The sequence below is a fragment of the Macaca thibetana genome, chromosome 20 (assembly GCF_024542745.1).
Source record: "Macaca thibetana thibetana isolate TM-01 chromosome 20, ASM2454274v1, whole genome shotgun sequence".
Classification (NCBI taxonomy): Eukaryota; Metazoa; Chordata; class Mammalia; order Primates; family Cercopithecidae; genus Macaca; species Macaca thibetana.
In genome coordinates, this window is record NC_065597.1 from 60,501,575 (window position 1) to 60,529,053 (window position 27,479).

Here is a 27,479-nt window from a genome sequence, read left to right on the forward strand (position 1 = left end):
CCTGAAACTGCTGGTGGTCATCTTGCTATCAGAAGGGAGAGCCTGCCTGAGAGTGAAGCCAAAACAGAGGAAAGCATAGCCAAGAGATGGAAAGCCTGGGTCCTGACAATATCATTTGAACACCTGGATGCAGCCACACCTGATTTAAGGTTATGAGATAATCAATTCCCTGTCTTGGTTACATCAGTTGGGGTTAGATTTCTGCCACGCAGGAATCCTAATGAATGTATGGAGTCAATGACCTTACTTGCTCAAAGTCAAAAGGGTAGAGTGGTGCCTGGAGCAGTGGCTCACGCCTGTAATCAAAACCCCTTGTGAGGCCGAGGCAAACGGATCACTTGAGGTGAGAAGTTTGAGACCAGCCTAGCCAACATGGTAAAACCCCGTCTCTACTAAAAATACAAAAACAAAAATTAAACAGGCACGGTGGTGCGCACCTATAGTCCCAGCTACTCAGAAGGCTGAAGCAGGAAAAATCACTTAAGCCTGAGAGGCGGAAGCTGCAGTAAGCCAAGATCACCGCACTCCAGCCTTCCAGCCTAGGCGACAGAACAAGCCACTCAAAAAAATAAAAAGGGGGTAGAGTGTTAACAGCAGTCATTAACAAGGCCAGGAGCAGCATAAACCTAGGCCAATGACTCCCTGCTCAAGCCATAAGCTCTAATAAGCCCAGATCTCATGTAATATGTTGTCATCAAACCAATTCTATAGCAACAATAGCCCAGGGCCAAGGCATCTATCAATGAGCACTGTGTGGCCATTAAGACATTGGTGGCTGGGTGCAGTGGCTCACGCCTGTAACCTCAACACTTTGGGAAGCCAAGGCAGGTGATTCACCTGAGGTCAGGAGTTCGAGACCAGCCTGGCCAACATGGTGAAACCCCATCTCTACTAAAAATACAAGAAATTAGCCAGGTGTGGTGGCAGTCACCTGTAATCCCAGCTACTCGGGAGGCTGAGGCAGAAGAATCGCTTGAACCCAGGAGGCAGAGGTTGCAGTGAACCAAGATCGCACCATTGTACCCCAACCTGGATGATAAGAGTGAAACGCTGCCTTAAAAAAAAAAAAAAAAAAAGACATTGGTGATCCTATTGAGGGTAGTCTCAGTCCACGGCATGGAAGGTCGTCAGCATACAATAAAGTGAAGAAGTGAGGAACCAGGAACAACAAAAGCACTGACTCCTCCCGAAGTTAGGTAAAAGATGTGCAAGATTCAATGTGATCAGGCCCCTGCATAGTTTTCTACATATTTCCTACCCTACCACCTCTCATTCATTTATGTCCCAACCACACTGCCTTTTTCTCTTCCTTGAACACCCAAGCCTGGCAGGGTGCGGTGGCTCATGCCTGTAATCCCAGTACTTTGGGAGGCCACGGTGGGTAGATCATTTGAAGTCAGGAGTTCAAGACCACCCTGGCCAACATGGTGAAACCCCTTCTCTGCTAAAAATACAAAAATTAGCTGGGTGTAGTGGCACATGCCTGTAATCCCAGCTACTCGGGAGGCTGAAACAGAAGAATCTCTTGAACCCGGGAGGTAGAGGTTGCAGTGAGCCGAGATCCTGCCATCACACTCCAGCCTGGGTGACAGAGCAAGACTCCATCTCAAAAAAAGAAAAGAGTAATAATAATAATAATAATAAAAGAGCTTCTTAAAACACTTATCTTGGCCAGTAAGGTTTAAAAACTTAAGCCTCAGGAAAGAAATGAATCTGAGATGTTTTAGGACGTGCGGCTATTGTGGGACAGGTTCTAATTACAACGGGCTGATGGGAGGGATCTGGTTTTGGATTTCAAGGACTGCGGAGAAACTAAGCAGAGAACTGGATTTATATCACTGCCTGCAAAATCTTTCACCCCAACCGAGAGACAAAAACCACAGGAACAGCATTTCAACCAAAAACCCTTACATTTTAAAAGCTATCCTTAAGGAAGAGAGATGCTGGAGGCGAAGAAGGAAGAAGTAACAGCTGCACTTCACTTTATCATAAAACAGCAATCTTAAAAGTATAAGATTTTTGCCTTTGTCATTTAAAAATGTCAGAGAGAGGCAGGGCACGATGGCTCACGCCTATAATCCCAGCACTTGGGAGACTGAGGTGGGCAGATTGCTTGAATCTAGGAGTTTGAAACCAGCACAAGGTGAAACCCTGTCTCTACTAAAAATACACAAATCAGCCGGGCATCACGATGCATGCCTGTAGTCCCAGCACTTTGGGAGGCCGAAGCGGTTGGATCGCCTGAGCCCAGGAGTTCGAGACCAGCCTGGGCAACATGGTGAAACCCCATCTCTACTAGAAACACAAAAATTAGCCAGGCGTGATGGAACGTGCCTATAATCCCAGCTACTTGGGTGGTTGAGGCAAGAGAATTGCTTGAACCCAGAGGCAGAGGTTGCAGTGAGCGGAGATTGCACCACTGCACTCCAGCCTGGGCAACAGAGCGAGACTCTGTCTCAATAAATAAATAAATAAATAAATAAACAACATGAAAACGTCAGAAAGTTCTATTGCACTACTCTCTGCGGCAGAAAGCAGGCAAGATGACTTGCAAGGGTTCCCTTATTTTATCAGCATTAAGTACTGAATTTGCCTTCTGTTTGCTGTGTGCTAGACATTTCAAAAATTGTTTGCAAACATTATCCTCTCTAAGCTGTGCAACTGTAAGAGATGGCTAAACAGGACAACCACTCTGTTTCTTGGAAGCAGAAACACTGTAGGCCTTGGTCATCTCTAAATGTGCATGTGAGCAGCAGAGGCAAACTAGATCCAAGTTCAAGGGGTCTTTGCATTCAAGTCCAAGGCTTCCCAGGGGTTGCAAACTGACTGACTGGAGATTAGATTCACTTGTTTCATTTGGCCCACACAGTCTTTCCTTTTTTTTTTTTTTTTTTTTTTTGAGTCAGAATCTTACTGTGTTGCCCAGGCTGGAGTACAGTGGCATGATCTCAGCTCACTGCAACCTCCGCCTCCCAGGTTCAAGCGATTCTCCTACCTCAGCCTCCCTAGTAGCTATGATTACAGGTGCACGTCATGACACCTAGCTAATTTTTTGTATTTTTAGGAGAGACGGGGCTTCGCCATGTTGGCCAGGCTGGTCTCAAACTCCTGACCTCAGGTGATCTGCCCACCTAGGCCTCCCAAAGTGCTGGGATTACAGGTGTGAGCCATCGTGCCCGGCCCTCACACAGTGTTTTAAAAGGCACTGTAATAGACAGGTGTTAATACCTGGTCTCAGTATATGCAACTTTTCGCCTGCTATCTTAAAAATGGATCCCACGCCGGGCGCGGTGGCTCAAGCCTGTAATCCCAGCACTTTGGGAGGCCGAGACGGGCGGATCACGAGGTCAGGAGATCGAGACCATCCTGGCTAACACAGTGAAACCCCGTCTCTACTAAAAAATACAAAAAAAAAAACTTAGCCGGGCGAGGTGGCAGGCGCCTGTAGTCCCAGCTACTCGGGAGGCTGAGGCAGGAGAATGGCGTGAACCCGGGAGGCGGAGCTTGCAGTGAGCTGAGATCCGGCCACTGCACTCCAGCCTGGGTGACAGAGCGAGACTCCGTCTCAAAAAAAAAAAAAAAAAAAAAGGATCCCACAGGCATTTATTTCATCTGTGTGCCACTAACCTGCATTCTTAATACACCATCACACCATCAGCTCTGCCCCAGCAGCTCTGTGGACAAATCTGATGGGAGCATGCAAGAAACAATGACAAACTAGGACCCAGTGGGACAAAAAGTATCTATTTTGCACAACTGAGATCTATGCCTCCTTCAAAAATTTGTTTCTGGCCAGGTGTGGTGGCTCACGCCTGTAATCCCAGCACTTTGGGAGGGTGAGGCAGGCAGATCACTTGAGCTCAGGAGTTCGAGACTAGCCTGGGCTACATGGTGAAACCCCATCTCTACCAAAAATACAAAAAACTAGCCGGGTGCAGTGATGCACACCTGTGGTCCCAGCTACTCAGGAGGCTGAGGTGAGAGGATCACTTGAGCCTGGGAGGCGGAGGTTGCAGTGAGCCAAGATCACCCCACGGCACTCCAGCCTGGGTGACAGAGCGAGAATCCGTCTCAAAAAAGAAAAAAAAAAGTTGTTTCCACATGCTTTTTTTTTTTTTTTTTGCATGTTTTACATGATTAAAGCTAAGAAAAAAGTCTGAAAATACACTTGAGACACACACCTCTGATTTTAAAACTCTGGAAAAAAAGCAAAGCAATCTCTTTCAGCTTTCCTCTGAGAGAAGAAAGCCAGCACAGCTAGTCAGGAGCAATAAACATAAAGAAACCATCAATAATTAACTCATCACCCTTCTCCATCCCCACTCCGTATCCTTCCCAATCAAAACAAACAGAAGAGCGGGAGGGAAGGGAAAGAAGCTGCCAAATGTCCGTACATGCTCCGACAGCCAGGACGCAGGCTTTGCATTTTGCAGAAGTGACATCACTAGGGTAACATCAGTCAAGAGTCAGCAAGCCTGGCTTCTGTCTTTGTGCTTTCCAAGTTTATAATGATCAGCCTACAAAAATACTTAGGCCGGCAAGGATCCATGTTCAAAGATGCACACCATCATTCACTAATGTGGAAAACTGGAAACCTCAATGTCAACAGAGGACTGAATGGAAAACGATGCAGTTGTTAAGAACTGTATGTACTAATATGGAAGAAAGCTCACGATATGTTACAAATGGGTGCCCATTTTTGTTTACTTCCCTCTCTCTGCACACAGAATAGAAAAGGGTCTGGAGGATGCACCAGAATGGGGGTAAAGCAAGCCCTGTGGATATGTACCTGACACACTGCTTTAAGATACACTACATATACATCTATACAGTAAGCACAGATTGCTTTAGAGATTTTAAAAAGCTTAGGCCAGGCGCCGTGGCTCTCTCCTAACCCAGCACTTTTGGAGGCTGAGGCAGAAGGATCACTTGAGCCCAGGAGTTCGAGACCAGCCTGGGCAACATAGTGAGACCCCTATCTCTACAAAAAATTTTAAAAATTAGCCAGGTATGGTGGCATGTACCTTTAGTCCCAAATACTTGGGAGGCTCAGGCAAGAGGATTGCTTGAGCCTGAGAGGTCGAGACTGCAGTGAGCTGTGATTGCATCACTGTGCTCCAGCTTGGGCGACAGAGTGAGACCCTGTCTCAAAAAACAAACAAACAAAAACTTGGACAAAAAATAAAATAGCTATTGTTCCAGGATAATTTTATTCTACTGAACCAAGTTCCAGGGAAAGAATTTTTCCTACTGTGGTTTTGCCTCCTCCATCCCTTTTCAAACATTTCTTGAACACATACTAAGTGCTGGGCACTGCTTAAGGGGGCAGACGAAAAGCACCTACATCCATTGCACGAGGTACACACATAGTACTAGCTGCAGGCACAAACTTTCTGTACACAGGCATGCTCATGTTAGGAAATTACCTTGTGAGGAAAAGGAGTGTCATTTCTCAGTTCACACATTCTAAGGCAAAAGAACACACTTTGGGCTGGGTGCAGTGGCTCATGCCTCTAAGTAATCTCAGCACTGTGGGAGGCCCAGACAGAAGGACTGCTTGAGCCCAGGAATTTGAGACCAGCCTGGGCAACAAAGCAAGACTCTGCCTCTACATAAAAAAAAAGAATAATGATAGGGTCGGGTGCAGTGGCTCATGCCTGTAATCCCAGCACTTTGGGAGGCCGAGGCGGGCAGATCATGAGGTCAGAAGTACAAGACCAGCCTGGCCAAAATGGTGAAATTCCATCTCTACTAAAAATTAGCCGGGCATGGTGGCACACACCTGTAATCCCAGCTATTCAGGAGGGTGAGGCAGAAGAATCACTTGAACCCGGGAGGCTGAGATTGCCGGGAGGCTGAGGTTGCAGTGAGCCGAGATCGCGCCACTGCACTCCACCCTGGGCAACAGAGCAAGTCTCCGTCTCTAAATAAATAAATAAATAAAATAAAAGAACACACTTTGGAAACAAAAATAACATCCAACAGAATAAGTCAAGTTAATAAACTGTTATCCAACATGGGATAAAATATATGAATCAAAGGCCCCTGAGGCTTCAGCGGCACAGATCATCTGCATTTAATCCTACACAAAACACACACTAAGAGGAAAGGCTCAAAATGGGTTGTAGGCTGGGAACGGTGGCTCACGCCTGTAATCCCAGCACTTTGGGAGGCTAAGGCGGGCAGATCACGAAGTCAGGAAATCCAGACCATCCTGGCTAACATGGTGAAACCCCATCTCTACTGAAAAATAGAAAAAATTAGCCGGGTGTGGTGGCACGCACCTGTAGCCCCAGCTACTCCAGAGGCTGAGGCAGGAGAATCGCTTGAACCCGGAAAACGGAGGTTGCAGTGAGCCAAGATAAAAAAGCCACTGCACTCCAATCTGGGCGACAGAGTGAGACACTGTCTCAAAAAAAAAAAAAAAAAAAAAAAAAAAAAAAGGGAGGGGGTTGTATACCAATGAGGTGATGGAGGCTGGGGTGGTCGGGTAACAAGAGGCTTCGGGAATAGCTGGAATCTAATTAATCTTCAAAACACCCGACCCATGCCCTAAAATACCATCCTGTTCTAGAATACACTATAACAAAACTAAAAATGATGAACCTGCCCAGGTCGTGCTGCAAAGGCCTTTTCTTTAAAACGTTAAAAGGGGCCTCGGGCTCAAAGTAGAAATTAAGAGACATAACCTGGTACTAACCACGGACAAAGCCATCAAGGAAGCTCAGGCCCTCAGGAGGCAGAAAGCCTGAGATGGCTCGGAAAAGATAAAGTCGCCTCCCCAAAAGCGATGTCAAGGTGACAGCGGGGTTTCCCAGGACCTCAGAGAGGCAGGTGAGCCCAGCCATCACTCAAGCTGCGGAATAAGCATTTTCGTCCTTTACCCAATCCGTCCCCAAAGTGCTGTCAGAAGAAACCCGAACCGTCCTGCGGCAGAGACTGGAGCAAAGCGAGAGGAGACTGCCCCAAACATGTTCCCGGAGGGAGGGAGCGGGGGGAGGTTTTTGGAAAGAGGCCTGCAGGGGCGGGACAGTGGGTGTGAAGGCAGGGGTAGCGCTGCAATCGGGGTGTCTAGGGTCGCAGGGAAGGGGGTGGCAGGATGGAGGGGTAGGAGAGAGAAAGAGAAAAGAGACGAGGGGCATCTAGGAAAGGAGTATGGGGAGGGAGGAAGAGGAGAAAGAGGATGGAGCCTGGCAGCGGGGGTTTGGGGAAGGGCAAGGCTGAACCACCCAGGAAGTCCCGGAAGGAGGAGAGGGCAACCGGGTGGAAGAGAGACCAGCGCAGAAAGAGAAACAAAGTTGCCAAGGGCGAGGGGCGGGCGCGAGGGACGCACGGGTGGCAAGGCACTCAGTGCCTAACTTTTTAGGACCGGAGGCTCCAGGGAGGCGGGATTTTGGAGCCCGGGGACCGGGGGAGTCCAGGCGGCCGGGAAGCGACCCGCAAGCCAGGGACGTGGGGGTACCTGCCAGGCGGTGGCCCGGGGTTCCGGGGTCCTGGGGCGGGGCAGAGGAGCCTTCCCAGTTGCGGAGGAGGTCCCGGGCAGCCACCCCGACCCCAGCCCGGCGCAGCCCCGCACTTACCGGTGCAGGCGCGGCGAAGACGAGGCGGCGGCGGCGGCGGCTGTGAGGGGCGGTGCGGCCCCGGCCCTCCGGACCCCGCCCCCGCCCCGGAGCCCGCAGCCGGCACCGCCCATTGGCTGCTGCTCCACGGTACCGCGTCCGCCTTGGCCAATCAGCGCAGAGCAGCGTCGTTTGGAAACTTTTTTCCCAGGCCGGGCGCGGCGGGGCCACGCGGCGGAGGCTCCTGGCCGGAGGGGGGCTTGGGAGGCGCCGGCTGCCGGGCGCTGGGCTGGGGCGGGCGGGCCTTGGAGATGCTGCAGGACGCTGCCTGGACACCCGGGAAATGGGTTTGGGCTTGCGGGCCGCGCATTTCAGGAAAATAAGCCGGCCTCTTCTTCACTCCGAATGCATTTTCCCGTTTTTGCACTTTCCCCAAATCAGAAGGAAAGACAAAGATTCAGGCCCACTGGAGCTAGCAGTGCCCCGTGCCCTTCCTACTCTTTTACATCCAAAGTGAATCTTCAGCATCATTATCTTCTCCAGAGGCAAGAGAACTTAGTGCACAAGAATTTGGTCATAAGCTTGGCTTTGAGTCCTAGCTCTGCCCCTTACTAACTGTGTGATCTTGGGAAAGTTGTTTGGCCTCTATGATTCCGTTTCCTCGCCTCTATGACTCCGTTTCCTCATCTATAAAACGCCATTATGGGTCTGGCGCGGTGGTCACGCCTGTAACCCCAGCACTTTGGGAGGCCAAGGCAGGTGGATCAAGAGGGCAGGAGTTCAAGACCACCCTGGCCGACATGGTGAAACCCCGTCTCTACTAAAGATACAAAAAATTAGCTTGATGTGGTGGCGCGCGCCTGTAATCCCAGCTACTCAGGAGGCTGAGGCAGGAGAATCGCGGGAACCCGGGAGGTGGAGGTTGCAGTGAGCCGAGATCACACCACTGCACTCTAGCCTAGGCTACAGGGCAAGACTCCGTCTTAAAGAACAAACAAACAAAAGACAAAAAAACGACATTATGCAGAGGACTAAATGAGTTAACAGCATTTGTAAAAACGTTTACAACAGAAATTTTAACATAGTAAGTACAATATATGTATTTGTTAAATAATCTTGATTTTATTTATTTATTTTGAGATGAAGTCTCCCTCTGTCTCCCAGGCTAGAGTGCAGTGGCCTGATCTCCACTCACTGCAACCTCCGCCTTCTGAGTTCAATTAATTCTCCTGCTTCAGCCTCCCGAGTAGCTGGGATTACAGGCCCACATCACCACACCTGGCTAATTTTTGTATTTTCAGTAGAGGCGGGGTTTCACCATGTTGGCCAGGCTGGTCTCAAATCCCTGACCTCAGGTGATCCACTCACCTCGGCCTCCCAAAGTGCTGGGTACAGGCATGAGCCACCGCACCCTGCCTGATGATCATGATTTTTAAATGTGTGTGTGTGCCAGGCACAATTCTCACAGCAACCCTAATTGTTTACTAACAAATTTAAAAAGAATTTTTTTTCTTTTTTTTTTGAGACGGAGTTTCCCCTCTCGTTGCCCAGGCTGGAGTGCAATGGCGTGATCTCGGCTCACTGCAATGTCCGCCTCCCAGGTTCAAACGATTCTCTTGCCTCAGTCTCCCTAGTAGCTGGGATTACAGGCGCCCACCACCACGCCCAGCTAATTTTTTGTATTTTTAGTAGAGACACAGTTTCACTATGTTGGCCAGGCTGGTCTCGAACTCCTGACCTCGGGCGATACACCTGCCTCAGCCTCCCAAAGTGCTGGGATTGCAGGCGTGCGCCACCATGCTTGGCTGGAATTTTTTTTTAACTTTTCTTCCAAAACATCTTGTCATAACATGTTCATTAACAAACATGGAGCATTCTGGTTAGTGGGTACAAAAATAGAGTTACAATGAATAAGATGTAGTATATGGAAGCACAAGAGGGCTACAGTCCACAACAATGTATTGTACATTTTTAAATAACTAAAGGAGTATAAGTGGAGTGCTTGTAACACAAAGAAAGAATAAATGCTTGAGGTGATGGACACCCATTTACCCTGATGTGATTATGATGCATTGTATGCCTGTATCAAAATATCTCATGTACTCCATAAATATAAACACCTACTGTGTGCTCATACAAACTAAAAATATGTATATTATTATCCAGCTTTTTTTTTTTTTTTTTTTTTTTTGAGACAGTCTCACCCTGTGACATAGGCTGGAGTGCAGTGGCACAATCTGCTCACTGCATCCTGGACCTCCCAAGTAGCTGGGACCACAGGTGTGCACCACCACACCCAGCTAAGTTTTACGTTTTTGGTTTTTTTTTTTTTTTGTAGGGACGTGGATCTCACTATGTTGCCCAGACTGGTCTCGAACTCCTGGGCTCAAGGGATCCTCCTGCCTCAGTCTCCCTCCCAAAGTGCTGGGATTATAGGCTGAACCACAGCACCTGGCATTATGAGCATTCTTCTGTACAATGCACCCTTACAGCACAGTGAACACGTCAGACAAGGTACCTGGCCTCAAAGGGCTTATATTGTTAACAGAGAAACACACTAAATCCATAAGCAGAAAAAGTAACATTTCAGATCTTGATAAGTGCTATGACTAAGGCAAGCTCGTTTGATAGAAAAGGGCTGGGAGGGGTCACTTCAGATACTATGGTCAGGGAAGGCCACTATAGAGAGGCAACCATGCAATTGAACCACAGATGATGCACCATAGGAAAGCATTTTATTGTATCCATGTTAAAGATGAGGAAATAAAGGTGCAGGAAGTTAATTGAGTTGCCTGAGGTCTTACAACTAGTAATTAACAAATCAGGCTTCAGAGCTGGCTCTGACTCCTAAACCCTCCTTCTGTAGCACTATGCTGGAAGCAAAGAGATCTTAGCCATTACAGGGTCTCCCACCCCACTCCTGCCTTCCTGCTGTTCTTAGAATAGCCTTTCTCAAATTCTACTTTGGACTCCTTGCTAATTCCTAAAAACTGCTTAGAGGCAAAAAGGGGAACCCCACCACCTATCAACAGGCTTAAGGAAAGTACCAAATGTCTTTCAGGAAACTTCCCAAACATAAATGAATCATTTACATCCTGCTTCACACTTTACTACCTCTGATGCCTTGCCCCTTGGAATTTTATTTTATTTTATTTTGAAACAGAGTCTCACTCTGTTGCCCAGGCTGGAGTGCAGTGCTGCAATCTAGGCTCACTGCAACCTCCGCCTCCTGGGTTCAAGAAGATTCTCCCGCCTCAGCCTCTCAAGTAGCTGGGATTACAGGTGTTCACCACCATGCCCAGCTAATTTTTCTATTTTAGTAGAGACGGTGTTTCACCATGTTGGCCAGGCTGGTTTCGAACTCCTGACCTCAAGTGCTCCAGCCGCCTCAGCCTCCCAAAGTGCTGGGATTACAGGCGTGAACCACCGCACCAAGCCTCCCCTTAAGAATTTTATTATTTACTTATTTATTGAGATGGAGTCTTACTCTGTCACCCAGGCTAGAGTGCAGTGGTGCGATCTCTGCTCATTGTAACCCCCACTTCCTGGTTCAAGTGATTCTCCTGCCTCAGCCTCCCAAGTAGCTGGAATTATTCCCCCCTTGGATTTTTTTGTTTTATTTTGTTTTGACAGAGTCTCACTCTGTCACACAGACTGGAGTGCAGTGGCGCGATCTCAGCTCACCGCAACCCCTTCCTCCTGGGTTCAAGCGATTCTCCTGCCTCAGATTCCTGAGTAGCTGGGATTACAGATGTGTACCACCATGCCCAGCTAATTTTGTAGTTTTAGTAGAGACAGGGTTTCACCATGTTGGCCAGGCTGGCCTCAAACTCCTGACCTCAACTGATCTACTCGCCTCAGCTCTCCCAAAGTGCTGGGATTACAGGCGTGAGCCACTGCGCCTGGACCCCCTTGGAATTTTATTTGGCCCTAACCATTCTGTGAGGTTTCTGGACAGGAACTAATCACCTCACCTTACAGAGAAATTGAAGCACAAACTGATGAGGTACTGGTGTTGCCTAAATGGCTTTGATCAAGGCATTTAAACTAGTTGGTTCTCAATTTCCCAAATTTTCCATAAAGAAAAAAGAGAGGGCATTGAAATGATAATCATTAAAGTCTTATTTGGGAAAAACATTTAGGGAAATAGGTTTGTCATTGGGTAAAACCTTAAAAATGAAAGGAGCCGGGCGCGGTGGCTCAAGCCTGTAATCCCAGCACTTTGGGAGGCCGAGACGGGCGGATCACGAGGTCAGGAGATCGAGACCATCCTGGCTAACACGGTGAAACCCCGTCTCTACTAAAAAATACAAAAAAAAAAAAAACTAGCTGGGCGAGGTGGCGGGCGCCTGTAGTCCCGGCTACTCGGGAGGCTGAGGCAGGAGAATGGCGGGAACCCGGGAGGCGGAGCTTGCAGTGAGCTGAGATCCGGCCACAGCACTCCAGCCTGGGTGACAGAGTCAGACTCCGTCTCAAAAAAAAAAAAAAAAAAAATGAAAGGAAATTTTTGGTGTACTTTAAAATGTTTCTCTTGTTCTTTTTAAATTCAATTTGTTTTCCTTGTAGCTTTGGAATATGGCTGAGCAGATAACTCAATTTAACTTCCTTAGGTACTTCCATGATCATTTACTAATTCAAACCACTGAACCTAACACAGGCAGAAGATTGGTTTCTGGGGAGAAACTCCTTTAATAACAGCTTGGTTAGTTGAAAAGCTGAATTGCATGTAAAGTAGCTACTTAAATAGCACACACAAAAGTCTTTCGGTTTTAATAAATGTGAAGATTATAATTTGGACAGGGGAAAAACTGAAAGTTACTTGTACTCTCTAAAGTTTTCCCAGCAAAGAAATAGGATTACAATTAATAGAGGGTATATACTTAAAACGTATCTTAAGAGAAAATTTATGTATTTTGATTCATAATTGTCTCCTTTCAAGGGCTACTATTCTTTGCTTAGGCTCATAGTCTTTAGAAAGCAGCAATAAAATTACATTTCTTTTAAAAGGATTTGTAATTCAGACTTTTATTCAGACTTCCACTTAATACGACTGTTTTGTTTAAAAAATTTTTTTAAATAGACACAAGTGTCACGCCATGTTCCTCAGGCTGGTTTTAAACACCGAGCCTCAAGGGATCCTCCTGTCTCAGCCTCCCAAAGTGCTGGGATTATGGGCATGAGTCACCATGCCCTGGGCATTTTTAATCACTACATTTATGCGTTGTGAGTAGTTACAGCTCTGGACTCAAAAGAATGCCAAGCTAAGTCAAACAAAATGTGTCTGCTTGGTAAAAAGGAATCTAAAAGAAAAATATACATATAAAGAAAATGTGGTCAGGCTCATTGGCTCAGCCCTGCAATCCTAAAGAGGCCGAGGAAGGAGGATCACTTGAGGCTAGGAGTTCGAGACCAGCCTGGCCAACATGGCAATATCCCGTCTCTGCTAAAAACACAAAAATTAGCCGGGCATGGTGGTGGGCGCCTGTAATCCTAGCTAGTCGGGAGGCTGAGGCATGAGAATCGGTTGAACCCGGCAGGCGGAGGCTGCAGTAAGCCAAGATCCTACCACTGCACTCCAGCCTGGGCAGTGAAGCAAGACTATGTCTCCAAAAAAAAAAAAACTAAAAAGGAAATGTGTCTGCATTCTTTTATGTTTTCTGGCTAAAAACTATTTTTTTAAAAAAAAAATTAGAAACCCACGATTACCTTGTTTCTTTTTTAAGATTTTTAGTTAATACGGCTTGTGTCGAGACATGCTCAACTGAAATAAAATGGGGGCGAAAACACCTGTGAAGAGTAGCATATTTGCTTGGTACTCTGAAAAAAACCAAAACGCTAGAAACAGGTTTTTCATCTAATCTCCACTTGGAAAATACTACCTATACACAGACACAATGCAGATTTTTTTCTTTTTCTTTCTTTTCTAAATAGCGATGTAGTTTCACTGTTTCCCAGTCTAGTCTCAAATTTATAGGCTCAACAGATCCTCCCTCCGTAGCCTCTCAAAGTATTGGGATTACAGGCCTGAGCCACTGCGCCCAGCCCACAGTCAAGATTTAGTCAGCAGTAATAAATACCTACGCAGGGAGAGGATGTGTGCTTGTCATCTGCCTTCTGGAAAATTAAATACAGACACAAAGGATTCTTCAGTTACATGTCTGATCTTGCCCTCCACAATACCCATCTACAAGAATGTTTACAGGGACGTGTTAATCCCCACGTAATGGGGGTTGCCTATTGAAATAACCTCCCAGTGAGGATTTTTTTGGGGGAAAATGTTCTTGTTTGGCAATTTCGACTTACTGATTCTTTTGCAAAGTCAACTTGTTTCTGGGCAAACTTTAAAAATAAACTTCTAAGGTAGCATTCAGCTAGCAGTTAGCACATCCTAAATTGTGTCTAGATTTAATTTACACAATATGTGCTTTGTTTTTCTCCTAATTTGCAACAGAAAATAGTAAGCAGCTGGTAGTTTCAGAAATCACCCTTTTGCTGAGTCTTAAAAGTTTTTCATTCCAGGGAAACGTGAAGATTGTGGGACGCTATTTAAAAAAAAAAAAAAAAAAAAAAGCAAACCACACGGCTTATCTGGCCACCTAAGACATAAAAGTATTTGAAACTAACCATAAGGTCTCCTTTCTGCTCGCCCAACCTGTCACTGGAAACGCAGTATTCATTTGTCACCAGCTTTGGAGTAGGGCTTTTACAGATAACGTTTTCTTGCCAAAGTCCCCCAAAATCTCTTGATTCTTGGTGGCAACGTCCAGTTGAGTCTTTGCATACCCTTTATTTTTGCCAGTTGGGTAGCAACTTTGCGAGAACCCCGGGGGACCTCGCAGGAAGCCGGGTTGGCAGTTATTTTTTTTCTTCACTTGCCACTAGGTTGCACTAGATTTAGGATGCTGGGGAATATGCGCCATTTAATTTTTAAAAATAAAGTAGGACCATCACGTGACGAGACCTGAGCGAGGGGGTAAAAAAAAAAGCAGAAACGATCGAGTTTTTCATTGAAATTCCGTTCAAACCGCCTTCCCTCCAAAGCCTGAAAAGAGCCGAATTCTATTAAATCCTGGTTGGCAGGTTTTTTCCTCGGATCCACGTCACGAGCTCTCTCATTCTCCGCTTCAAGGTTCCTTTCGACTCCACAACGTGAAGCCAGGGGGAAGGCCTCCTTAAACTGGGGGTTTTCGCCAAAAAAGCCAGGGTCACCCCCCGGGAAAGTCCCTATTTAGGGGTTTATCGGGAGGGGACTGAGCCTGACGAGGCTGCAGGGCCGCGAGGCCCCGCCCCCCCCGGGGTTCCCAGCATGCCCCGCGCGGACAGGACGCGGCGGAGGAGGCGGGGCGAGGAGGGGGCGGGGCGAAGGGGAGAGAAGGGCGTCGGTTTTGCGACAGGGGCGGTGCGGTGCGGAAGCGGAAGTGGAGGGTGCGCTTGGCGGCGGCGGCGGGAGCTGCGGAGTCGGGAATCAAAACAAAGGGCCTGGGGGGGCGGGGGGAAGGCGGCGGGGCCGGAATGTGAGCGGAGGTGGAGCCGGCGGCAGAGGTGAGTTTGCAGACAGCGCTGCGACCAGACCCCAGCAGGCTCTGTTCCGGGGCCAGCGGGGCGGGACGGAGGACAGTACCCCCTCTTTCCCCTGGTGGGATGGTGGTGGAGGGGGCAGGTTGGCTAACTGGGACGCGCCAGTCGGCCCCCCCAAGAAAGAGTTGGCTTGTCTCCCTTTCGGGTCCATTCACTGCTGTCACTGTTGGCGCCGCTGTTCCCCTTCGAGGGTATTTGGCTCCCCGCCCGCCCCTGTCTGTCTGACCCCCAGAGGGGCCCTCCAGGAGTGAAGTGCACAGCTGGAAGGTTAAGAGAGAAGGAAAGGGGCGGGTGTTTTTGCAACACCCTCCCCCCTCCCCGGCCGTTTTGCATTCTCCTCGGCCTTTTAGCAAGCCGTAGGGTGTAGTCTCAGGGTTGACAGATAGTGTTTAGGGCTTCAGCCACTCTCACTAGTAGTTGTAACGCGACCTCTTGATACACCTTTTAGAGTTTCTCAAGCACCTTTACGGTAATACCAAGAGTTGTCCAATTGCATTTGTATCTTTTGGACTTCTCTGAGCGGTAAATCTCTGAGCGGTAAATATTCTTCTGTTTTGCAAATCGGTGTATTGAAACCTAAACTGTCTTCCTAGATATTTATTAAGCTTTATTCGTTCAACAGTTTTTTATTGAAATGTGCCAGGCATTGTACTAAGGGCAGGAGACGGAATAGTGAATAAGGAAACATAGTCTCTGCTGTCATGGAGTTTATATTCTAAATGGGGAGAAAGATAATAAAATAAGCTAAAAAGGCCACTTTAAACACAGAGCTATGGGGGAGAAAACGGTAATGGGATGGAGTGGTGTGGGGTCAAGGACTAGATTGGGTGCTAAAGAAACACCGTTTGCTAAATGTTCCCTGTGATTATCCAAACAACGGCCTTGTAAGGTGGTTTCTATTATTGTCACACCCATTTTAGAGATGGGATCTGAGGTTCAGAGAGATTGTGAGTTGTCCAAAGCTGCACCATGGTAGAATTGGAGACCAAAATGCAGACAGTCGACAGAGTCAACCGAATTGCTCAAAAGAGTTGGAGAGAGTGACAGAAAGGAGACCGTCACTCAAGTCAAACAGAACCTGCTTTTGGCTATCTAAGTTGCTTCGTGGATAATATTTGGGAAATTTTCAGGGTGCAGGCACCTGAAAGTTTTTACTTTTAATCGCTTGTATTGTGCAGTATTGAAGGCACCTTGGTGTAGTGGAAAGGGGTGAACAAACCTAATTTTGTGTCAGGCTCGCTACAAAACTTCATTAAGTTTGTGTTTCCCCCTCTGCAAAAATGTAGCTGATTTCTCCCCTGTCTACCTCACAGAATTATTGCGAAAATTATGTAAGTGTTTCCCACCGTCTGGGTTTTTTTCATTATATTCCTTGTGCCAAGCACAGACCTGCTGCATAGTAGATACTGAGTAAATATTTGCTGAATGAAGACATAAGTAATGTTAAATGAAAATACCTTGTAAACTAGATTATACTGTAAATGTCAGCTCACTTTCAGGATTTGGCTTTGAAGAAGTTTGAGAAAATGTTTAAGTTGTGTACACCTTGAATATCACAGATGCTTAGGATTTTGAGGGGAGCTTTTTGGGGGACATAAAACCTGTATCTAATAGGAAAAGCAAGAGTCGTAATTTACTATCAGTGGTAGCAGTTAAATCCATCCCTGTCTCCAAATTAACCACTCCCGATAGTGTGTAGTGGGTAAATGGTGTGCTTTATTAATTAAATTCTTCATTCAACTAATGTTTACCTTGGATTTACAGAATAGAGGGCATTTTGGTTGGCACAAGAGATGTAGTGGTGAAAATAGACAGTGGGGTTCATGTATCTAATTTTTTTTTTCTGTGTAATACAGTGGCAGGGGAGAAATTAGCCACATTTTACATAGGAGGAAACAGAAACTTCAAAACGAAAATTTTTTTAGAGATGGAATCTCACTCTGTTGCCCACGCTGAAGGGCAGTGGCCCAATCATAGTTCACTGCAGCCTCAAATTCTTGGGCTCAAGAGATCCTCCCACCTCAGTCTCTCCAGTAGCTGGGACTAGGTGCACGCTGCCACACCATGCTAATTTTTTAAACTTTATTTTATTTTAGAGCTGTGATCTTGCTGTGTTGCCCAGGCTGACAAAAGAGCCACATAGTAAATAGAGGCTTTGTGGGCCATACAGTCTCTTTACAGAGACTCTCTTGGCAGCTCTGCAGTTGGAATGCAAAAGCAGCCATAGGCAGTATTTAAATGAATGAGTGTGTCTGTGTCCCAGTAAAACTTTATTTATGGACACTGAAATTTGAATTCATGTAATTTTGTTTGTTTTTGAGATAGGGTCTCACTCTGTCGCCCAGGCTGCAGTGCAGTGGCACAATCACAGCTCACTGCAGCCTCGACCTCCTGGGCTCAAGCGATCCTCACACCTCAGCCTCCCAAGTAGCTGGGACTACAGGCTTGCACCACCATGCTCAGCTAATTTTTTGTATTTTTTGTAGAGATGGGGTTTTGCTGTGTTGCCCAGGCTGGTCGGGAACTCCTGGGTTCAAGTGATCCACCCACCTTGGCCTCCCAAAGTGCTGGGTTTATAGGCCTGAGCCACGCTAGGGTGGCTCGCTTGCATTTATCGTTAAGACCTGTAAGAGTGTTGTTGCCCTGGCATAGATATGACACATCTGCGACTTGAGATTTTTCTATCAGTTAGATTTTCAGTGATATATCAGATTGCACTTTCATCCTTAGTAAACTAAGAAATTGGTTCAATTTGTTCTGTAGCAAATCAGATTCAAAGTCCACAGAGGCCACTTAGTTTGGACCTTCCATGCTCAGATCAAAGAAACAGTGCAAGACGTTGTTCTTAAATCACTTTTAAAATCTTACACATAGTTGTTAATGAGGATGTGGTGGTGGCTCTTTTACTCAGGTTAGATGCTCTCTTCTGTTAACTTTTGACTTTCCTGAGCAGAGTCTTTAAGGAGAGAGAGCCGAAAAGAAAAGTTTTCAGAAAAACTAGAAAAAATTGATCCCAGCCAAGTGAGGAGGTAAAGTCTCACTCTGGAGTATGCAAGTTTCCAAGATAGGGTTACTTATCTCAAGCATGGTTATGTGTAGAAAGGAAACAGGACTCACGGAGAGTTCATTTTTCATATGAAGAGCTATGGAACATGAAGAATTGCAGATTATAGATTTTTTTAAAAATCAGATTGATAGAGTTGGATTTTAAGCATAAACAGAGTCAACCAAGTTTGCCAGATTTTATTAACCTGTAATTTGCTCTGATACTTATTCTTTTGTGGTTTTTTCCTTCATTTATTTTATTATTATTATTTTGTTTAAGGTTTGAACTGTTGGCCAGGTGCAGTGGCTCATGCCTGTAATCCCAACACTTTAGGAGGCCGAGGAGGGTGGATCACTTGAGGTCAGGAGTTCAGGACCAGCCTGGCCAAGTTGGTGAAACCCCATCTCTACTAAAAATATAAAATTTAGCCAGGCATGGTGGCAGGCTCCTGTAGTCCCAGCTACTTGGGAGGCTGAGGCAAGAAAATCACTTGAACCTGGGAGGCAGAGGTTGCAGTGAGCTGAGATCGTACCACTGCATGCCAGCCTGGGCGACAGAGCAAGACTCCCTCTCGAAACAAAGATTTCAATTGTTGAGAGCCACTGCACTGTAAATATAGCTGCAGTGTTGCAAAATTTGTACTTATGCAAGGAAATAACACTGACATCTTACTCGTTCCTAACAGGGTGGAAGAATGAAAGAAAAGAAAGATGAAAGAATGTTGAATCACTTTGCATGGCTGTATGATGGAAGGAAAGGGAACTGAGAACTCCTGCAGTAGAACACGTGGATGGCTTCAACAAGATAATGACGCTAAGCCATGGCTTTGGAAATTCTCTAATTGCTTTTCTCGTCCTGAGCAGACGCTGCCACATAGTCCCCAAACGGTAACTATACGCAAGACTAAGGACTTAGCGGGTTCCTCATCCAAATAGATGAGAGAGTTCCATTTGGTCTGGGATACAGTCTCTCATCCTGGAGTCTCTGCCACATTTTTCTGTAGATCTTGCCTGTATTGCCCCTTGTACCATATTATAATGTGAGAGCACAGCATGATTTTTTAACTCCTCTGTTTCACTCTGAGTACCAGTAGATGCCTTAAATATTTAATGGTAAAATTTGGGAAAGATTTCTTTCTCATTAAAGTTACAGGTCATAAAGACTAAAAGTCCACATTGTGGAGTAAAATCAGAAGAAAGTACAAAATATGTTGTATTTTACTGTAGCCCTCTGAGTTTTGAGTCTATAATCTAGGAAGGGTTGGGAAGAGCTTATCACTGCCTGTTTTTTTTTCTTTGAGATTTCTCTTGAATATTTATTTCTCAATATAAATTTATGTCTCCTAACTTCTTGCTTACTCATTGTGATTTTCACATTTTCTTTTCTTTTTTTTTTTTTTTGAGACGGAGTCTTGCTCTGTCGCCCAGGCTGAAGTGCAGTGGCCAGATCTCAGCTCACTGCAAGCTCCGCCTCCCGGGTTCACGCCATTCTCCTGCCTCAGCCTCCGGAGTAGCTGGGACTACAGGTGCCCGCCACCTCGCCCGGCTAGTTTTTTGTATTGTTTTAGTAGAGACAGGGTTTCACCGGGTTAGCCAGAATGATCTCGATCTCCTGACCTCGTGATCTGCCCGTCTTGGCCTCCCAAAGTGCTGGGATTACAGGCTTGAGCCACTGCGCCCGGCCGCCTTTTTTTTTTTTTTTGAGATGGAGTCTTCTCTGTTGCCCAGGCTGTGCAGTGGTGCGATCTCGGCTCATTGCAACCTCTGCCTCCCTGGTTTAAGCAGTTCTCCTGCCTCAGCCTCCTGAGTGGCTGAGATTACAGGCCTGCGCCACCACACCTGGCTAATTTTTTTGTATTTTTAGTGAAGATGGGGTTTCGCCATGTTGGCCAGGCTTGGTCTTGACATCCTGACCTCAAGTGATCCTCCTGCCTCAGCCTCCCAAAGTGCTGGGATTACAGGCATGAGCCACCGCGCCCGGCCAATTTTGACATTTCCTGATTTCATTTCATGCACTCATGTTACCACCTTTCTAGTTCTTATTTTGTATTGTACTTGGGATTCAAGTGAGATTGTACTACAATTTTATATAAGGGTATTAGTAACTTTTTTTTAAATTATTTTTTGAGACGGAGTCTCGCTCAGCCTCCTAGGCTGGAGTGCAGTGGCACGATCTCGGCTCACTGCAACCACTGTCCCCCGGGTTCAAGGGAGTCTCCCGTCTCAGCCTCCCTAGTAGCTGGGATTACAGGCATCCGCCATCATGCCCAGCTAATTTTTGCATTTTGGTAGAGATGGGGTTACACCATGTTGGCCAGGCTGGTCTTGAACTACTGACCTTAGGTGATCCACCCGCCTTGGCCTCCCAAGTGCTGGGATTACAGGCGTGAGCTGCCGCGCCCGGCTGGGTATTAATAACTTTTTAAAAACCAATTTAATTCTCTATTTTTTCTAGGTTTTCACTATATGGTTGTCTTTGTTGCAAGGCATCAAGTAATTTGAGTCATTTTAGGAGTGTTTTATTTTAGGGACAGTTGACGATGAGGGTTGGCATCAAAAGCAAGGCTTCCTGGGATGGGATGGTAGATCTCGTCCTTATGGAGTCACACAATTCAGAATTACTCGGTCAACTTTACAGATCTTGAAACTCAATTTTGTCAGTGGCATGCAGAATGGAGTAGGTTTGGGGGATCAACTCATAATAAGCCTGCCTGTATGAGCCTGATATGTATAAATCAGAATACCATTGTGTTAATTTCAGTCTGACTATAATTACCAAGAGGGCAATTCATTGGCTGGTCAGCCCATTGCTGTTACCTCCCTTTTAGGGAAAGTTTAGCTGAAAATTCACATTTCTTCCAGATGAGCATATGCTCCCAGGTGAGTGTAGAATCACAGCAAAAGGAGTGGAATTGTAGGTGTCAGATGGACCCTCGGGTGCTGTGAAGGGTGAGCACATCTCGGTCACTGTAGCAGGGCACCCTCTTCATCTTAATGGCTCTTGCAGTCAGCCTGTGAAGGCGGATGAGTTTAGTCCCCTTTCAGTGGCTAGGTGCTGTGCCAGGTGCTCTATGTGCTCTATCTTATTTTATCCTCCTAGCAACTCTAGGAGGTATATTGTATTGTTCCCAATTTATGGATGAGGAAACCAAAGTGTAGGTTAATAACTTACCCAAGGTCATAGAACTGTTGATTATCAGATTCTAACCCAGGTCTCTGCCAATGATGCTCTGCTTAGAACCTTTGTAATATACTGGCTTCCTGTGTTTATGTTGGAGTCATGTGGCAAACGGTTTGTCTTGGATCTTTTTCTCGGTTAGTTTTCTAATTTCTCTAAATCTCTTCACTGGCTACAGTATAATTGTCATTATGGCTTTAGGTCATTATATCTCAGGGTTTATGAAATGTCATCAGCAACATGGGTGGGCCATCTGGGTAGATGGCTGATCTCATCTGTGTTTGAAACTTTACTCCTTTCCTTGGGGGATCTTACTGAAATCCCTTAGGGACTGACCACGGGAACTATAAAGGATTGTCCTCAAACCACCGTGTGTGTTAGCCGCCTTTATTGAATGCTGTTTGTGTGACTGTGTTGTTTTCATACCACCTATTTTGTCTTCAGAGGATTCTATGAGGCAAGGGGAAATTATCAAAAGGAAGTTACTGAGGCATGGCGGCTGCTAAAGATGTAAATAGGCCCTCCCATCCCAGTCTGTTTCGATTCAGGAAGCATGTAGTCTTCATTTTAGTTGTGTGTTCCAATGTTCACTTCCTGCAGACCTCTCTGAAGAATGTTCCTGATTTTAACTAGCTGTGATTCCATTTTGTTCAGTTATGATTTAGTGATGTAACAGAATTGAACACTTTTTCTGTTTGTGAATGCAGTAGGATATGAGTAACCAAAAAAACCATGGGCCTCATAAAATTAATTTATGTTTTGATTTTCTTTTCTCAGAAAGAGTACATGGAGAACAAGAAAGTTGCTGTGGAACTAAAGGATGTACCATCTCCCCTTCATGCTGGCTCTAAGCTTTTTCCAGCAGTCCCACTTCCTGATATTCGTTCTCTTCAGCAGCCTAAAATACAGCTTTCATCTGTCCCCAAAGTAAGCTGCTGTGCTCATTGCCCTAATGAACCCTCCACTTCGCCAATGCGTTTTGGTGGTGGTGGTGGCGGTAGTGGAGGTACCAGTAGCTTGATTCACCCGGGCGCACTGTTAGACTCGCAAAGCACCAGGACAATCACGTGTCAGGTAGGGTCAGGGTTTGCTTTCCAGTCTGCATCTTCACTCCAGAATGCCTCAGCTAGGAACAATTTGGCAGGCATTGCAAGTGACTTTCCCAGCATGTGTCTAGAGAGTAACCTGTCTTCCTGCAAACACCTGCCCTGTTGTGGAAAACTCCACTTCCAGTCATGTCATGGTAATGTGCACAAGCTACATCAGTTTCCGACTCCGCAGGGCTGCACCTCCGCTGGCTATTTCCCCTGTTCTGATTTCACAAGTGGGGCTCCGGGGCATTTGGAAGAGCACATTTCACAGTCGGAGCTAACGCCTCACTTGTGCACCAACTCTTTGCACCTTAATGTGGTACCTCCGGTTTGTTTAAAGGGCTCACTTTACTGCGAAGACTGTCTAAACAAGGTTCGTATCTTTTTATTTCTTACGTTGGGTGCAGCTGAGGATTGAGGAATGACTTTTTTGAAGTGGATTTATCTTGAAAAGTCTTTATTATATATGGGGTTGAAGGTTCTCCCATGGTATAGGGGAGTCTCCCCATCAGCATAATTTTTGCTGGTTCTGAAAGAAACAAAGGGTAAAATGGGAGAGCATTCAGAAAAGTAGAGAGTCATTATTTTTGTAGTTTATACTTTTAGAGCCTCTTGTTGCAATAAATCTATTTCTTATGTGTGAGACTAGGTTGGCAAAGCCTTCGTGTTCTATCTTTAAAGGCTAAAGCACAATGGATTTCTTATAACTTACATTCAACTTACACATAAGCCCATTCATGTAATGTAGATAACTGCATATTGTCTTTGTGCAATAATGTGGGAAACCTGAAACTTGGCCTCAGTCACATTGGTGTTCAAGTGAGACTTTACTATCCTTTATGTAAAATATGTGTGAGGTCTTCGTTGCAGCAGACTCATGCCCCAAAATGTAAAGATCTGACCATGTGAATATCTTTCTTGATCATGTCAAGTCACTTCTGGAAATGAATTTACAAATTGATAGCTAATGGTTCTTGGAAAGATTATTTGAAAGTATGTTTTCTTACAGGCTAGCAAGTGGAAAGATAAAACACTTAGTGTGTTTTCAGTTGTTGTATATAACTCCAGCTTCTGAAATGATGTATCTGACACCTCCTCCTTTTTAAAAAAAATTTAAAACAGCCAGCAAGAAATAGCATAATCGATGCGGCTAAAGTTTGGCCAAATATACCACCTCCAAATACTCAACCTGCACCTCTTGCTGTCCCTCTGTGTAATGGCTGTGGAACCAAAGGAACAGGGAAGGAGACCACGTTGTTATTGGCGACCAGTCTAGGCAAAGCTGCTTCAAAATTTGGTAAATGACAGTATGGCATAAATTGTGCATATTTAAATAGCTTTCAATATCTGATACTAACATTGCATTTAATCACCTTTGAAGGATTCCTTATGGTTCTAAAGCTACTGTGTGTGTGAGTCTCCGTTTCCATATCTTGGTAGAAATCTTTTTTTTATTACAGACCAGGAAGTCATTTGCCCTTTATGTTGGGCCGAGGCTGTACACAGAAGCTGTGTATAGAAAAATTGGTAGTATATCAGGAGAAATAAAAGTGCTGGAAAAGATTTGGTGTCACCTTAGGTTGGAAATCACACTTGTTGATGGTATACTCCCTAGAAATGTTCAGAATAATTTAGTAATGGCTGATTAAAAACGGTATTTGAAAACCAAAGAGTTCTCAGTAAAAATAATTTCCCTGAAAAGTAGTTAATGTGATACGTTTTGAAAACATTTTTAAAATGTTAAATCAGATGTTAATGCAGCGTTAACTCTGAATCAATGACAGTAACAGCTTCACCCTTTGTCAGCTCCTCAGTGTTGGTTCATACCAAGTAGGTAGATAAGTGTGGGCTAATCTTGAAAGTCGGGTCTTGGAGCTGCAGAATCCGGCCAGTTAATGTGCTCGTGTTTAGGGAAGCATCACTGCTTAATGTCAGAATGGCTCATGCTTTGAGATGGATTTATTGTGGGCTTAAAGTCACTTGATTTTTAGATTTGTCTTCTCCTGAAACACAGGAATAATCTCTTAGAGTGATACTTTGACAGCTTGATTGCTTATTAGGTCAACCAGTGAGGTTGGTAGCCTTAAAACTTAGCATTAATTAATAATTTAGTTTTTCTACCACTCAGAATGATAGGTGGTTTATTATCTTATTTTAATTTGCCATTTGTTTTCCACTACAAGTGATCGAAAATGTTAACATTTCTTAAGGGTCACCAGAAGTTGCAGTAGCTGGACAGGTGCTAGAAAATTTACCTCCCATTGGAGTTTTTTGGGATATTGAAAACTGCTCCGTTCCCTCTGGCCGGTCAGCAACTGCTGTTGTGCAAAGAATCCGTGAGAAGTTTTTTAAAGGCCACAGAGAAGCAGAATTTATCTGTGTGTGTGACATCAGTAAAGAAAACAAGGAAGTTATTCAAGAGCTAAATAATTGCCAGGTAAAAAAAAAAAAAAAAGTAATAATTTTAATCTATGTAGAGGAATAAGCAGATGTTTGTTTGTTTTGAGACAGAGTCTAAAGTGTCACCCAGGCTGGAGTGCTGTGACGCAGTCATGGCTCACTGCAGCCTCGAACCCTGGGACCCCAGTGATCCTCCCACCTCAGCCTCCCAAGTAGCCGGGATCACAGATGCACGCTGTCATGCTCGGCTCATTTTTTATTTTTTGTAGAGACAGGTCTCCCTATGTTCCAACCAGAAACAAACTGAGAACCCATGACTGTATTCTCTCCCTTGAACACCCCTTGGATGGCTTTCAGGATCTGGAGTTAGGTGGTGGAGGCTCATCTCAAACTCCTGGGATCAAGCAGTCCTCTTGCCTTGGCCTCTCAAAGTGCTGTACATGTATGGGTTTTTGTTTTTGTTTTTGTTTTTTTGGAATTCTGATTGAAAATTTGTTTAATGATAATGCATTTGTACCAAGTTTTCAAATAAATTAGCAAAAGACCACTTCCAAAGTACTAGAAATAATTTAATCATTCTTATCTTTCAGTTATGCTCCCTAATTTATACTTTAGTTCTATACTGGTATAATGGTTATATATGTATTATTTCCTTTGATTTTCATTACTGCTGTTTGAACCAGGCACGCAGAATATATTATTTACAATTTACAAATTAAACTGAGGCCCTAAGAGGTGAAGAAACTTCTTTAAGACCACTTGGCCAGGAAGAGCAAGGATATGAATCTAGATTTGTCTGACCCCAAGAGTCTGTGTTTTTAAGCTGAAACTAGAAATCAGATCTTTTGACTTTTAGACAGTTAATTCTATTGATAGCCCATATTGCTTGTCTAAAATGATATACCCATGTTCTTTACAAAAACCAGCAAGTTATTATTGTGTATTGCAGGTACCTAAGGCACCTTTCTCAAAATTACTTTTGAGAAATTAACCTTTCTCAAAATTAACCTTTCCTTCCTTTGGAGACTTACATGTGAACCTGATAGTTATAACAAAAATAAATGCATTTTAGCTCCCTTAGGGGATATCCTCCCTCCTGTCTCCACCACCTAGCCCCAGATTCTGAAAGCCATCCAGAGGTGTCCAAGGGAGACAATACAATCATGGATTCTCAGTTTCTGTTTCTGGTTGGGCTAGTAAAGCACCTTCCTTATCTCTCTTTTCTGCTTATTAGTAGAGACAGAAACTAAAAACCATGGCTTCAGGCTACTAAAAGCCTAAAACAAAACAAAACAGAAAACAACAAAATAAGGTGGGTTGCACAAGCTTGCATGGGTACCATAGACAGATGACATGCAACACAGCCTTAAGTATTATTTTAGTCATTTATCTGATCTCTACCACTTCCAAATTGTTGGCAGAAGCTATTAGAGCAAATTTAACTGAGTTCAAATTTCACTTCCTATTTTCTACTTATTTTCTGAAAAGAGGATGAAAGAAATGCAAAAACAGAAGATTGGAGATGAGAGCAGGGTTAGTCACAGACCCAGTTAGTTCATATCGAGAACCAATGTTGAGATTACTGAGATCTGGTTGTAATTTTTTTACCATTCCTAATAGTAATAAGAATTTTTTTTTATCAAGAATTACTTATTAAAATATGGGCAGACATCAATGATAGACTGGATAAGGAAAATGTGGCACATACACACTATGGAATACTATGCAGCCATAAAAAAGAATGAGATAATGTCCTTTGTAGGGACATGGTTGAAGCTCGAAGTCATTATTCTCAGCAAACTAATGCAGGAACAGAAAACCAAACAGTGCATGTTCTCACCTTATAAGTGAGAGTTAAACAATGAGAACACATGGACATGGGGAGGGGAACAACACACACTGGGGTCTGTCTGTCAGGGGGTTAGGGCAAGGGGAGGAAGAGCATTAGAACAAATACCTAATACATGTGGGGCATAAAACCTAGATGATGGGTTGATAGGTGCAGCAAACCACCATGGCACATGTATACCTATGTAACAAACCTGCACGTTCTGCACACGTACCCCAGAACTTAAAGTATAATAAAATTTAAAAAAAAATTAAAAATATGGGCAGAATGTGTAGCAGTTTTCTAGCCTCAGCTCCTGCTTATTCACCCTTATTATAAATTAATGCAGGTAACCGTTGCCCACATCAATGCGACTGCAAAGAATGCCGCTGATGATAAACTGCGGCAGAGTCTCCGCAGGTTTGCAAATACCCACACTGCTCCAGCCACAGTGGTTCTTGTGTCAAGTAAGTACAGAAACATCTGCTAACTTCAGCTAAACTCACTGCATGGGAAATTATCACAGAAGCCAGAAACATGCGAAAGTAAAACGTATCCCCAAAGAGGCTGAAGTGCATGAGACATGTTTATGATTATTGTTGAGAACTGTTTAGAAAAAAATTGGGTCTAGGTAGATTTCTGTGTTTCCTCCTTGGAACTTGAGTTATTGTGGGACCAGGTTTATTTTTTATTTGTATTTTATTCATTTATTTTGAGATGGAGTTTCGCTTTTGTTGCCCAGGCTGGAGTGCAATGGTGCAATCTTGCAAGGCTCACCGCTACCTCCGCCTCCCAGATTC

The 27,479-nt window shown here is 44.9% G+C and overlaps 3 protein-coding genes and 1 long non-coding RNA gene across 11 annotated transcripts in view; 2 read left to right on the forward strand and 2 right to left on the reverse strand.

Moving 5' to 3' along the window:
* NDE1 (nudE neurodevelopment protein 1) overlaps window positions 1-7,662 on the reverse strand; it is a 53,786-nt gene extending 46,124 nt beyond the window's left edge. For 3 of the 5 annotated variants that reach the window (XM_050774104.1, XM_050774106.1, XM_050774105.1), the window contains exon 1: window positions 7,581-7,648. The gene's annotated coding sequence lies outside the window, so the exon portion shown is untranslated. Of the gene's footprint in view, window positions 1-7,462; window positions 7,486-7,580 lie in introns of those variants that run through there. The other 2 variants (XM_050774102.1, XM_050774103.1) reach the window with 2 other exon arrangements.
* The window catches only part of LOC126944558 (uncharacterized), a 156,959-nt gene that overhangs the window by 78,529 nt on the left and 50,951 nt on the right, over window positions 1-27,479 (reverse strand). The window lies entirely within an intron of this gene.
* Window positions 1-27,479, forward strand: part of PDXDC1 (pyridoxal dependent decarboxylase domain containing 1) — a 471,229-nt gene that overhangs the window by 63,200 nt on the left and 380,550 nt on the right. The window lies entirely within an intron of this gene.
* MARF1 (meiosis regulator and mRNA stability factor 1) overlaps window positions 14,923-27,479 on the forward strand; it is a 49,049-nt gene continuing 36,492 nt past the window's right edge. For 2 of the 4 annotated variants that reach the window (XM_050774057.1, XM_050774059.1), the window contains exons 1-6: window positions 14,923-15,101; window positions 18,869-19,070; window positions 22,138-22,824; window positions 23,574-23,748; window positions 24,662-24,888; window positions 27,029-27,146. In XM_050774057.1, the coding sequence (XP_050630014.1) occupies window positions 18,927-19,070; window positions 22,138-22,824; window positions 23,574-23,748; window positions 24,662-24,888; window positions 27,029-27,146 (1,351 nt within the window). In that variant the 5' untranslated portion in view covers window positions 14,923-15,101; window positions 18,869-18,926. The remainder of the gene's footprint in view (window positions 15,102-18,868; window positions 19,071-22,137; window positions 22,825-23,573; window positions 23,749-24,661; window positions 24,889-27,028; window positions 27,147-27,479) is intronic. The other 2 variants (XM_050774058.1, XM_050774060.1) reach the window with 2 other exon arrangements.